This window comes from Antechinus flavipes, chromosome 3 (assembly GCF_016432865.1).
Source record: "Antechinus flavipes isolate AdamAnt ecotype Samford, QLD, Australia chromosome 3, AdamAnt_v2, whole genome shotgun sequence".
Classification (NCBI taxonomy): Eukaryota; Metazoa; Chordata; class Mammalia; order Dasyuromorphia; family Dasyuridae; genus Antechinus; species Antechinus flavipes.
In genome coordinates this window covers 448,535,632-448,549,716 of record NC_067400.1, presented here as the reverse complement: position 1 = coordinate 448,549,716, position 14,085 = coordinate 448,535,632, and the positions used below count along the sequence as shown (strand labels likewise).

General features: G+C 34.8%; 1 protein-coding gene across 1 annotated transcript in view; it reads left to right on the top strand.

Annotated features, from left to right (window-relative positions):
• Positions 1-364: 364 nt before the first annotated feature.
• NBEA (neurobeachin) overlaps positions 365-14,085 on the top strand; it is a 754,131-nt gene continuing 740,410 nt past the window's right edge. Inside the window, exon 1 of the mRNA XM_051986470.1 lies at positions 365-769. Within this exon, the coding sequence (XP_051842430.1) occupies positions 458-769 (312 nt within the window). The 5' untranslated portion in view covers positions 365-457. The remainder of the gene's footprint in view (positions 770-14,085) is intronic.

Genomic DNA, 14,085 nt, shown 5'->3' with positions numbered 1-14,085 from the left:
GCGGTCACAGCTTCAGATCCGGCTAGCGTTCGCTGCCTACGTTTCCGGCCCCCCCTTCACCTTCTCCCCTGGTGACGGCTTTTTTGGAGCCCAGCAGCATCCCCACGGGGGGCGGGCCGGATCGAGCCGGACCGAGAGAGAGGAGGGCACCGTTGCTAGCGGGGCAGCAGCAGTCGCCGCGGCGGTGGAGAATCGTTCCGGGATTAGCTTTTCGCTGCCGCCTGCGCGCCCTCCTAGGCTCGGGCTCTTCAGTCGCCCAGGCTGACCTGGCCGGCGCCGCGGCGCGGCGCTGGTGGATGCTGGGTCTCAGCGGCCGGGGGCGGGGGGGGCGGGGGCTGAGCCAGGTATAACGGTACCAGCGACGGTGGTGGCTACACCTCCTCCCTTTTCGTCTTCCTCCTCCTCCTTCTTGTTCTCCCCTTCCTCCTCCTCTTCCCCCTCCGCGGGAGAGGGGTAAATGGCGAGCGAGAAGCCCGGGCCGGGGCCCGGGCCGGGGCCGGAGCCTCAACCTGCGGGGCTCATCGCCGTCGGGGCCGGAGCCGGAGGTGGCCCTGGAGGTGGCAGCTGCGGTGGCGGTGGCGGCGGCGCGGTTAGTGGTTTGGGGGAGCTGAGAGGGGCGTCCGGCTCCGGCTCAATGGTGCTCCCAACGGGGATGATTAACCCATCGGTTCCAATCCGCAACATCCGGATGAAATTTGCTGTGTTGATTGGACTCATACAAGTCGGGGAGGTCAGCAACCGGGACATCGTGGAGACGGTGCTCAACCTGGTAAGAGAAATGGGCTTGTGTCTCTGAGAATATCTCTCTACTAACTCCCTCCACACCCACCCCATCTTCCACTCCCCCGCTCGTCCCCCTCCCCCCATGTAGCACACGCATCACGTCTCCTGGAGCCTAGATCGTCCAGCCTGTATCGCCCTGTGGGTGATCCATATGTATTCGGAGCTGCACCCTGGAGTCCCCTCCCTGTCCCCTTCTGTGATTTGAGAATAGTGTCCAACTTAACACTCCCTGGTACACTCATTGTGATTAGGAGTGGCTATAGGAAATGTTGATCATTGTAGGGGGTTCTCTTCGATCCCAGAGTTTGGTTACTGGTGAGAGGGTGCGTTGTCTTTGGGATTCTTTCCCTAGGTTTTTTTTTTTTTTTTTTTTTTTTTTAATTATATCTAGTATTGCTCCATAAAGATGAAGGTTTATCACCAGAAGCTGAAATTCCCTGCTGTTGAAGGAGTGTGAAAAGCGTTAAGCTTTAGTTGGGTGTGATGTTTTCCAGTGAAGAAGAAATAAAGATGCGGTTTGCATCTATCTTTAAATGTATCTTCATTATATTAACATATGATAGAAACTTAATGATTTTTTTTCCTATTTTCTCACACCTCTCTTCACCTCCATGAGTTTATTTCCTGCCCAGGAATTGTACATACTATGAGTTTGAAATTGAAGTATCAGAAGTATTGAAATTGAACAGATTTATTTAAATGGCCATAGTGTTTAGAGATCATGGCATGTTTGCAAAAACTAAAGGAAAGATATTAAATGTAGTCCTTTTGGGGTTTTTTTATGATAAGGAGTTGCTGCAGGACTGTGTATGACTTAATGTTTTGCGCTAACCACGAGAAAGGCAGAGAAACCTACAAGATGTCATAGGAAATAAGAAAAATGGATTCATAAATGAATCCTTTAACTATAATTTTCAGTTTTTTCTGAATGCAATTTTTATTGCAGCATAGCTTTTGAAGCAATTCAATCTACAACATTCAGACTTCATGTAACAGAGGGTGAGAAGGCATGGCTAAAACTCAATGGCAATCAGTTGTCTATTGTATTTAGTGTAGAATCATGGGAATTTTACATTAGGCTTTTATGGGTACTACGAAGTAACAATTCGATGCACTTTATTTTCTTTTAAAGAAACAAAAGTAAATGGATTGAGTTAGGGCTCTTTGGTATTTGAATATGTGCTTTTCTAATAGTAATCAATTGTTTGCATTTGACCTGCTGGAAAGCTGAAAGAAAGAACTGCAGGTACAGCAATGTGATGTTGAAAGGGGATATATTATGTTTTACTGTTTATTTCTTAAATCATAGAAAAGTTAGAACTGATTATTAGTTTGATAAGTGTTTAAATACAAAGGTGAGGACTCTGCTCAGGAGTTAACTCTTTTCATGTATAGTCTATTACTGTTTCTAAGTCAAACATCTATTTTCATAAAGATATGTACACAAAATAAATCTTCAAATAAAATTACTCTACAAAGTCATTCTGAGTTAGAGGCTACACACCATTTTGTGTTATACAATCCTATTATTTTCAAAAAGTAATAGAAATACAGCTCAATACTTATTTTAACTAGCTACTAAATAGGAGTTTTAGATTGTCTCCTAACTATCGTATTTGCTTTAACTTTTTATCTAACAACCTTTTAAAAAATATTTTATACTTTTAGGGTATGGGTTCTTAAATTATTTTTAATTTTGTGAATTTATGCACTTAATAGGTTGGTGTCAGATAAAAGCAATAAAGCTTTAATAAACTGAGAACTGATCTAAATGTGGAAACCAGTTGAGAAGCTGCTGCTGCAGCAATGTATGCTAGATCAGTCATTGCCTAACGGATGGGCTTCATAGATGTACAATGAATTAAGAAAGAGAATGAAATAACTTTTTTATCTGAAAAGATAATTTTCTGTCATTGAAGTGAAAATCTTACTTGATGTTTCAATATGCAAACCTATTTAAAAGTTTATTTAAACCACTTTAAACTTAAATATGAAGTTAGAAACAAGGAAATAAAAACTAAAATGGTCCATTCCTAAATCAGCTGAAGGTTTTGCTACTGCATTATTGATTTTTGGAATAAAGACTTTGGTAGATTTTTCTGCATTTTTATAAAGAATGATGATTTTTTTTTGGTTGTAAAATTGGAGAAAATAATTGATTAGATTTATCATTTATGATTTTACTTAGTGGTATGTGAATTGATAATTGGAAGTGTGCTTTTTTAACTTAAGAGGTTTATGTCAATCTAAGTATTTGGGACTGCCTTATAAGGCATTGAGTGTTCTTAATAATTATGTAATCTTAATTTTAATTATTCTAAAAGTTATGATGAGCACATTTAAGTATCATATTTCTGTGGCTCAGATTTTTGAATCAAGCAAAAATATAACAAATTATTCCTTCAATTTACAGTTTAATTTCTTAACAGATTTCTAAAGATCACTCACAATACAAGAAAAGAGAGTATAAGACAATTACCCTAGAAATGCCTAAGTAATTTTTTTATGCTAATGAAAATCAGAAAATTCTGTTTGATATAGTAAGAAAAACATAGGAAAAAAGACTGTTTTTTTTTTTTAATTTGAAGGTTTATAGTTTATAAAGTAGTTTTCCTGATAAACATCTTTGATAGTCATCTTCTCTATCTTATTTTCACATCAGTAAAATGGGAAGAGTCATAGAATGCTACAGTTGGAAGCAACCTAAGGGATCATTTAGTTCAGCAACTTCATTTTTACTGACCTGACCTCAGAATTTTTCTGTTAAGTGACTTTTCTGGTCAGGTAATCTTTTTACTGTGACAGAACTGAGATTTGAACCCAGGTTCACCTTATCTGGATAAATAACAATAAAAGAATGTCTTTTGTCATGCTGCTAGATGAAGTTGGCAATTCTTATGCATGAGAATAATTTCTTTTGTAGAGATTGAGAGAGTTGAGGAGAATCATCAAGGTGATAGAACTTACCAAGCTATACCCTCCATATTAAGAAAAAATAAATTATATTAATTAAACATAGTTCAAAGATCTTTATCATTTCTGATATGTGGGAATTCTTTTTACTATTTCAGATTGCAGCTTTTCCATAACTTAACATATAATAGTTTTTGAGAATTATTATGACTAAAAAAAAAAATTCATCTCCATAAAGCCAATCTAGTGATTAGTATTTAGAACTAGTCCTTAGACAACAAATAGTTCACCTGATTTTTATCTAATCAGATCTTTCATTCTTGGGTAAAGCCTTCTATATATAGCTTGTGTTCTGCTGGCATAGCTTTTAAGAACCTTTTAAGAATATCTCTCTCTCTCTCTGTCTCTCTCTCTCTCTCTCTCTCTCTCTATATATATATATATACATACATACACATACAAGACTCCATTAAAATGCCACTCATGTTATAAAGGAGTGATACTTTAGTGGAGTCTTGTACACATATATACATTTTTTGTTTACATTAAATCTGTTTAAATTTTAAGTTTAATGTTGGAAGATTAAAAAATTAATTAAAATTGCAGTGGAAAATAAAGTATACTGCTTAAAATGGTCTTAGATTTGCTTCTAATAGAAATATTCTTAAGACTTGTTTTCTCAGTTACTCAGATGAATCTATGATTTCATAGATTGGATGCAGAGAATCTTTTATTTCCCTCTCTTAAGTTTGCCACAGGCCTTATGATCAATAGACTTTTCCTTGCTTTTTCCTAACATTACAAGGATACTAGGAGTATAGTCTATTGTTTTTCGGCTTATGTGGGGTGAAATATTTAGTTTGAGTTAGCAGTTCCTGCTGAAAAAAGAATTTTATCTTAGTATTTGGGAATAGAGATTACTACCTTGAGAATTCAGTGTTTGTATTTTCACATTGTAAAGCTCTGCTACATATTTTATTCTTAATTCTTCAATTCTGCAAGCATTTTTTTTTGGTCATTATTTGTTGTTTTTCAGTTGTATCTGATTCTTCATGATCTTTTGGAGATTTTCTTGGCAAAGATATTGGAGTGATTCTCCCACTCATTTTTACAGAATGGGGAAACTAAGGAAACCAGGGTGAAGTGATTTGCCCAGGGTCACAGAGTGTAAGTGTGTGAATCCAGATTTGAACTCAGAAAGTCTTTAACTTCAGGCCCTGCAGTTTATCCACTGCATTGCCTATTTAAGCATTTTTCTGTGTTGTGTGTCAGGCATTATTTTAGGTGATGAGGATAAAAAGATAAAATGTAATTTCTCCTGCCCTCAGGGAGTTCATACTTTACTGGTGAGAAACACATATAATGGTGAATAAATAATGAAGTTATATCTTTCCATTGGCTTTCCCTAATGCCAGAGTTGCACTCCCTTCCAATATAGCTCTGCCTTCTGGCCATTTCCAGACTTCTCTCTCCTTTCCTTTCTTCGCAATTATCACCCATCTACTTTGAATATATTTTGCATATACAAAATTATTTGTATTATTTCCTCCATTAAAATGTGAGCTCTTTAAAAGCAAGAACTGTGTTTTCATCTTTTTTTGTGTCTCTAGCTCTTAGTACAGTACTTTGCATATAGTGTTTAATAAATTCTAGTTGACTGACAATTTCTGAGCAGTGGGGAGATCATTAATAACCTCAGGGAGCAGAAGAGGTCTTATGCAAGAAGTAACTTTTGGAGTGAATTTTAAAGAGAGCTTGAGATGAGGAGAGGAGACCATATCTCCTTTGGATCATCATTTATTGTATGTTCACTATCTATGGGCGTAACTCCAAAAGCTCTGTCCTATCCTGGGCCACATTCTATCTACATACTCTTTTAGTAATCTCATTTTCTCCCATCTTAGCATATTTTGCCAAGATTTGCTTGCTGTGCATTCAATTCTCTTGTGTTTCAGGTCCATATTACTATCTACATATTGGACATTTTGAATTGAATGTTCTGTAGACACTTTGAATTAAATGTGTCCAAAACTGAATTTATTGTCTCTAACCTACCCAGGATCTTCCTGAGTTCTTCTTTTTTTCTGTAAAGGGCACCATCCATCCAGTTTACAAGTTTGCAGTCTTGTCATTCTTGATGTCTCATTTATTCTATCATCACTTGCCAAATTTATTTCAGCCTTTATACCATTTCTCATATGTATTCCCATGTCTTTACTAACATAGTTTACCAGTCAAATCCCAAGTCCTCATTACCTCTCAGCTGGGCTATTATGAAAGTCTCCTATTTGGTTTCCCTGCCTCACCTATCTTTCTACTCTAATCTGTTCTTTATAGTACTGATTTTCCTAAAGTACTTAGCTGACCATATTACTTCCCTATTTGGTAAACTCTAGTGATTCTCTGTTAACACTGGATTCAAATATTTTACTAAATTCTGGTTTGTATTTAAAAACCTTTACAACCTGATTGTAACCTGTTTTTGTATCCTTATATGCCATTCTTCTTCCTGCATTTTAGAGCCCAGTCCAGCCAAATGGATCTTTTTATTATAACTCATATATACTACTCCATCTCCTTTATCTGTTTCTATCTGTAAAATGTTTCTCACGCCTGTAGTGTACTTTGTTTATACCTCTGCCTCTTTAAAATTCCTAGGAATCTTTAAGATTTAGGTTTCTACATTAAGGCATTCCTCATTTCCTCTCCCTCACTTCCATTCCCAATAGCTAATCCCTCTTTCCTTAGGATCTGCTCCCTCCTACCCTACCATGCCTTGTATCTGTTTTGTCGCTATATCTATAAGAGTAAGCCTGTCTTTATGTTCCCACTCCCACCCCTAGCCAATGACATCGAAGATTTAAATTCCTTTATTGAATCTCTCAGGCAAAGGTGCAAAATAGATCTCAACAAGTTTTTAATCTTAATTAGTTTGGAAGTAAAGTAATACTTTAACCACTGGATGAAATAAATGAATGAATACACATAAGAAATATATTGGGACTTAACAAAAAACTCAGAAACATCTCTGGAACTTTGTATATTATGGCAAGCTTGTTCCAAATGTGGATTCCAGGAACATTGAGTCCATGGTGAAGGGAGGGAAGGTTGGAGAGGGAAGAGGGTCCAATAAGGATTAGTTTTTCTTTCCTTCTCCCCTTCCCACCTTTGACCAAATGATAAACTTGTGAATTTAGGTCAAATTTGGAATTTCTCATTGGCGACAATAGTAATGACCTCCAAGAAACAGTGGCTGATGGCAGTTTCTTTATCTGGAATTGAGAGACACTAAGGACAAACCAACATGTCCAGAAAGTGTCTGAACTCTACAAGGACATTGACCCTCACAGCCTTGCAGAAAGTCATATACCTAAAGTAAATTGTATGCGTTTCTTTGTAAAGGGATAACTTCCATATAATCAGAAACTGAGTTTACCCTTTGGACATAAGAGCTCTAAGTTTGAGACCACCGTCCCCAGGAAATCTTGTACATGTATGTACATGTTTATTTTTTAAAAAAACAAAGTAAAAAGCATTTTAAGAAAGTATACTTATCTTTGAATATAATTTTCTCCTTTAAAATTTTTCTATTCTGTTTGAATAACTGAAACAACTTTTTTTTTTCAGATACTTGGAATTTTATGAAGAAAATAGGCAATTTGAGTTTGAATTAGGTCAGTTTTTAATAAAAATAGATATTGTTGCATTCTTGGTAGAAATAGACATAGGTGCCTTAATAAAACTGAATTTTGAAACATTAAGTGGCTTCATGATTTATATTTAAGCATTTTTGTAATATGATTTGCTAGTGGGTTTGACAGTATCAACAAGGGATGCTTATGGAAGAGCCTACTTGTTTTCTATTATTTTAGCTTTGAAAAAGACTTCAAAAGACCAACAACTGAAATTAGATTAAAAATGGTAAAAGAATTTTAAAATGGGTATTAGCAATGAAAAGGAGGGGGGATTTATTCCTATGCTTCAAATCCTAATTTTCTCTTACTAAAACTTTTATGAATCAAGTTATCCTGTACTTTTACTTCATGACTTAAAATATTTGGATCATTGCCCCCTGCAGCCCTACAAGCTTTTATTTTAAGAGACTTAAAGTGTTCTTTTTTTAAGGCCTTTTAGGAAAACCACTCTACAGATATTCTCTACTTTCATTATGTTTTATTGAGCTATGAGGTAAACTATAGCTTTGAGGCATAGCTCTGTTTTTATTGAGGTGTATTTAAAATATTCATGGTATTTACAGTGATTTTACTTAAGAATACCATCATAGGATCACAGATTTAGGGCTGGAAGGGACATGGAGATAATTTGGTTCAGTCCTTACTTTTTACAGATTAAGAAGCTGAATCCCAGAGAGGTGACATGATAATGACTGTCCTTTGTGAAAATGGATATGTTTCTCTGGTGGTATACTGACTGTTTTCAGAGAAAAGCCTTTAAATCTTCCTTGGACTCCTTCTTGGATTGCAACTGATAGCTCAGCATAATCTAATTTTTAAGTATCGTTTTTAATTATTCCTCTCCCATATTCACTAATACTACTTTCCCAGGTTAACATTCTTCCAATTTTTTGACTAATTTCAGTTTTTGGCTTTATGATTCAGATTATTTACCTACTTAAAACTTGTTACCTGGAATGATTTGTCATTGGGAAAAGTAAAATTTCAGTTAATTCTCCTTCGTGACCATTCATGGGAATACTACATGATTTCCAGTACTAACATTTTTGGAACTCTAATGTTAATATTTTCTCATTCAGAGAAGTTCCTGTTCATCCTTACCTCTTCTTTGAAAATATTAAAGCAGGCTAGGAAAAAGATAAGTAAATACAGCAACATAGAACTGTTGCAAGTGTAGGCTGAAGTTTGTTCAGTCTTCATCAATCAGCACTTAGTATCTGTCATGTGCTAAGAACTGTGCTAGGGTCTATTATATAAAGATAAAAAAATGTAACTTCCAACTTTTAAAGAAACTTCTTTTTTTTGGCCAAGGTAGTTGGGGTGAAGTGACTTGCCCAGGGTCACTCAGCTAGGAAGTGTTAAGTGTCTGAAGCTAGATTTGAATTTAAGTCCTCCTAACTTCAGGGCTGATGTTCTATCCATCATGCCACCTAGCTGCTCCAGAAATATTTTATTGAGTAGACATCATATAGATAAATAAATATATATAAATACATGCGAAACAAAGGAATTTTTTTGGAGGGAAAGAAGTTGTTAGAAGTACAAGAAAAATTTTTGAAGGAAATGGATTGAGAAGTGAAAATGAGATGGGAATACATTTGAGGCATGGAGAGGTGGTAGTGGTGGTGGAACAGTCAGTGCAGAGATGAAGAAATGGGGGATAGTATTAGCATGAGAAGTTTTGATCTATTGAGCAATAGAATGTAAACTTGAGGACTGAGAATGTTTTATTTTTCCTTTATCTCTAGAACCTAGCACAGTCCTTTGTATACAGCAGGTGCTTAATAAAGGTTTGTTGATTATCTTTTTCCAATAAGTATTACTTGGTAAGTTCTCTGCACTACCACAATAGTTTCTTCAGACAATTGGTTTTTTTCCCCCCCTCCTCTAAAGAATTGTTTCCCTTTCTGTTTTTAGAATTTAATGGTTAGGGGCAACTAGGTGGCATAGTAGATAGAGCAAATTGATAAAAATCTGTAAGACTAAAACACTTAACTAAAAGACTAAAAGATTTAACACTTCCGAGCTATGTGACCCTGAGCAAGTCATTTAACCCCAATTACCTCAGGAAAAAAAAAAAAAAAGAATTTAATGGTTAAAAGTTTCCTGTTCTTTCTTGGATTACTTCTTTTGTAGAATTTTAGTCATTACCTCCTACTTAACCTTTAGTTAAACTGTTTGAAATTTGTGCTCCCAAAATGTGGAATTTTGATATCTCTGTCTAAAAGAAATTGAGTAAGTAAAAGGTAAAAGGAGAAGAAGAGGTAGAATTATGTATTAAGAATGTATGCTCATGTGAAAAAAAGGAAGCATGATAGAGAAGACAACAGAAGGTACAATATTAGTGCTGCTGTAATTGTAGTATACTACATATTATATTCCTCCCCAAATCTTGGGAGTGAGTGGCCAAGATTCTCACTTTTCACTCAAGTGACCAGTTCTTGGTGAGTTTTGGCTTCAAAATACGTTTTTCCACTATTTGATTGCTTCACCTTTTGAAGAATGAAGTTATCTTGAAGACAACTCAGGAAGTCATTATCTGCTCTGAATTTGGCCAAAAAAGCAATCTAGCCAATGTTCATATACTTCAAGTCTCATCACTGAGCTCATTACTAACTTTGTGATCTGTGTGGTGAACACAAGTATTTTCTCTTTCTTTAATATAGCTTTTTTTTTTTTTTTTAGTTATATTTGTTTAGTAATTTCAGTCGTGACTGACTCTTCTTGACCAGGTCCCCTTTAGGGTTTCCTTGGCAAAGATATTGTGATGTTTTGCCATTTCCTTCTCCAGCTCATTTTAACTCATTTTGAAATCAGATATTCCTGATTGCAGGTCCTGTGTTCTGTTCACTTCACCACCATCTTTCCTTTACTAGTTGTTGTTATATAGTTTATTATAGCATACTTCAGTTCAGCAGTTAAAGCAGCACTACTGTTTTATCTTTTTTTGATCTTCACTCTTATTCTTTATGTCATGCTTCCTTTTTCTGGTTCTACATTTCTTCAGATGAATTTACCTTCTTAGAATATAATATTTTCTTCTTCCCCTCCTTTTTACTTACCCGATTCTTTTAAATAGGATATACCAATTAAACCATCTTTTCAGTTATGTGTCCTAGTGACATGTATTTTAGGGAATCTGGCTCTGTAGTTCATGTTCCTTATTACCTTACGTTTGTAAATGGACATTTTTGATTATGAGCTTTTTGATGTTTGTTTGCTGTTTGTTGCAAGGCAGTTAAGGTTAAATGAATTTTTCAGTCACACAGCTAGTAAGTGTCAAGTTTCTGAGGCTGAATTTGAACTTAGGTTCTCTTGTCTCCCGGGCCAATGCTCTATCCACTGTGTCACTTAGCTTTTCCAAGCCACAAGGTTTTTTTAAACAAGCATCAGCCTTCGATTTTTAAAATAAATTTAAGTGAACTCTGATGTCTTAGTGTTTTTTTTTTTTTAATGTAGCAATCCTCTATTTCATTTTGCTTAATAAATATAATCAAATAGCTTAGGTAGCATAGTGGGTAAAGTGGATCTGGAGTTAGAAAGTTGTGAGTTTGAATTTATTTAGCCTGAGATATTTCCTAGTTGTGTGATCCTAGACAAGTCACATAATCTTTGCTTTAGTTCTTCAATTGTAAAATCTATCTAGGTTTATTGTATGAGATGACATATAAGTTCTTTGTAATCTCACAGCATTATAAAAATAATAGCTGCTATTATAATTTTCCCTTCTCTATCCATTTAAAACCCTTTTGATGAGTACTTTGTGCAAATATGTCTTGCCTATTTTATGCGCCTCTTGGCCCTTGTCCCCTTTTTTGGTAAGGACAGGATAATAGTGGAACCCACCAGCTCTCCTTCTACTGTATTTCACTCTTTCCACATGACTGGCTCACTAGTTTTTTCAATCATACATTTCCTTGATGACATTGTTACTTTGATTCTTTATAAATACTTGTTGTAATGTATTATAGTTTGTTCGTACTCACTGCGTACTTCTCCATTGTCCTGTGGGTAATAGTTGTTTTTAATTCTTTAGAGACTGTGGCTTGAAGTAAAAACTTTTTACTTTCTAGAATGAAACAAAATAATGAAATTTCCATAAAGGAACAACAGGTCAAGAATATTTAGGGAAATCATGAAGGAAAAGTGAGAATGAAGAAATCCTTCCAATATTGGATTTCAAGTTGTTAAATTGTCAAAAGTGTCTGCTATTTGTTAAGAAGAAAAGTAAAACAGTGGAATAGAGAAGATCTATTTAATATATAGCAGTTAATTATGCAGCCTAGTTAGTTTAGTAAACTCAAGATCAGTGGTTCTCAAACTTTTGTTTTCAGTATCTTTAGCCTGTTATATTGAGGATCTCTCCAAAGTGTTTTTGTTTATCTGGATTATATTTATAGACATTTACCATATTGGAAATAAAAACTATTTTTGAATTTGTAGACCCTCTAAAAGGATTTCAGAGATTCCTCAGGATTCTCTAGACCATACCTTGAGAATCACTGCATCAAGATCATAAACCAAGTGGTAAACTAACAAGAACTTCTTAGAAAATGGGAAAGCACTTTGAAAAATGTAAATTTCAACAAGCATCTGGTACCATATGAAATTTTAATCTGAGAAGAAATTCCAAATTGGTAAAAGATATAAAGATAAGCATTTTCACTAATTTTTTCACCATTTTTAAAAATAAAAAAATTTAGAACTACTTTTTCAGTTGAAGTAAAGAAATTCAATTAGGTAAGGAGATTATAAAAGACAAAATACATAGTTTTATAGCATAAGATATAGAACTGGAAAAGATTTTTGAGGTAATAAAATCTAAACATGTTATTTTTTTTAAAATGATACTTGAAGTTAAGAGAGATTATGTGACTTGTATAATATTATATAGGTAGTAAATAGATAAGTTGGATTTTGAACCCAGGACCTGTGACTCCAAATAAAAAACTCTTTTGCGTGCGCGCGTGCACACACACACACACACACACACACACACACACAAATTGGTACAGTCAGAATAATAAAAATTATTAATTGGAGGAAAATAGAATGCATTGAAAATCTTTGCTAAAAGTGACTAAAACCTATAAAAAATTGATAAAAATCTGTAAGACTAAAAGCTTCTAACAGACAAGTGTTCAATGAATTTTAGCAGTTTTCTTAAGTAGAAATATGATCAATGACTGTAAGAAGAAGTTTTCAAAATCACTAATAAGAGAAATAATAGATGAAAACAACATACACTATCTTGTTGCTTCTGTCGTATTGTCAAAGAACGCAAAAAATGGAATGAAAGTTTAAGTTCTTTCTGGGTAACACACCTTAAGAAAGATGTTGATAATATGGAGTGTCCAGAGGAGGGCTACTAGAATGAGGAAGAGCCTGGAGTCCATGCCATACAAGCACTGGTTAAAAGAGATGATTAACCTGGAGAAGAGGAGGTTGGGGTTGGGGTGGAGGGAGTGGAGTGGAGTGGGAGACTAGCTACTTGAATTTTTAAAGAACTCACATGTAGAAGTTGGAGAGATTAGACTAGATGTTTAGAGTCTGGGCAGAACAATAACTATTTGTGTGAGTTGAAAAGAGGTAAATTTAGGTATGTCATCAGAAAAAATATAACAAGTTAGAATTGTCCAGATGTGGTAAGGGCTAATTTGGGACTAGAATTTCTTTTCTGAAGGTTTTCAGTAGAAGTAATTAAGTTTTTAAAAATCCAGTGAGACATGAGATTGAGCTTCATTATCAATGCTTGGTGTAAGGAAACTCATAAAATTAAAAAAAGTGAAGTTGCTTCTAGTTTCAGTTAAGCAGAACAAAACTACAGAAAAACAAAACAAAATATTTTCCTCATACTTCATGAAAACAGGATGTTTAAAGGGGTGAGAAGTTTCAAAAATTTTTTTTCTTAGAAAAATAAAAAGCTATCAGTGGCTCTGAAAAATAATTCAAAGAAAGTACTTGTTAAAGTATTTGGCTTAAAGAGAAAGTGATAAAAATGTAAATCTGCTGCCTCTGGAATTCAGGTGACAGAATAAATTTAGATTAGAGAATGAGTCAAATTTAACTCGCATAAGAATTATAATTTCTTTTTCTTGAATGTTCAGGGAAACAACTAGAGAAACTGGTGGGAAATGACAGGTAAATGAGTTACTTTGAATTCTTTTTCAACCTTACTTATGGCATGGAATAATGCTTTTTACTGCTTTAAACACAACTATTTCCCCTAACATTGCTATCTGACCAATCATGGAATTCAATGATGAAAAATTGGGATTTGTAAAATCTTTCAGGGTGTCTTATAAAACATTTCCTTCATTTCTTTTTTCTTTTGAAGGAGTCAGGCTAGTAGCTATTTAATGTTTTTAATTACTATCTTTTTTTAGACCTTATTGTTTTTTTTTTCCTTTAATAATTTGCAGCACAATCTGTTATAAGTCTATGGGCTAAATTTTTAAAGATTCTTTTGTCTTACCTATTTAAAAATCATTGAAATTTAAGTTGGGAAGGGGCTAAAGAAATTATCTGGTTTTAACCTTTATTTTACAGAAGATGATTCAGAGTAGGTGAAGTGAATTTGTTTAAGGGCATATACGCTCTTGCAGAGTTGTTACTAGTTTCTGTAGTTTTCTCTGGCTTCTTCTGCTCTAGAAAATTAAAATGAATTTTCAGGTGATCATTCATATGTAATTAT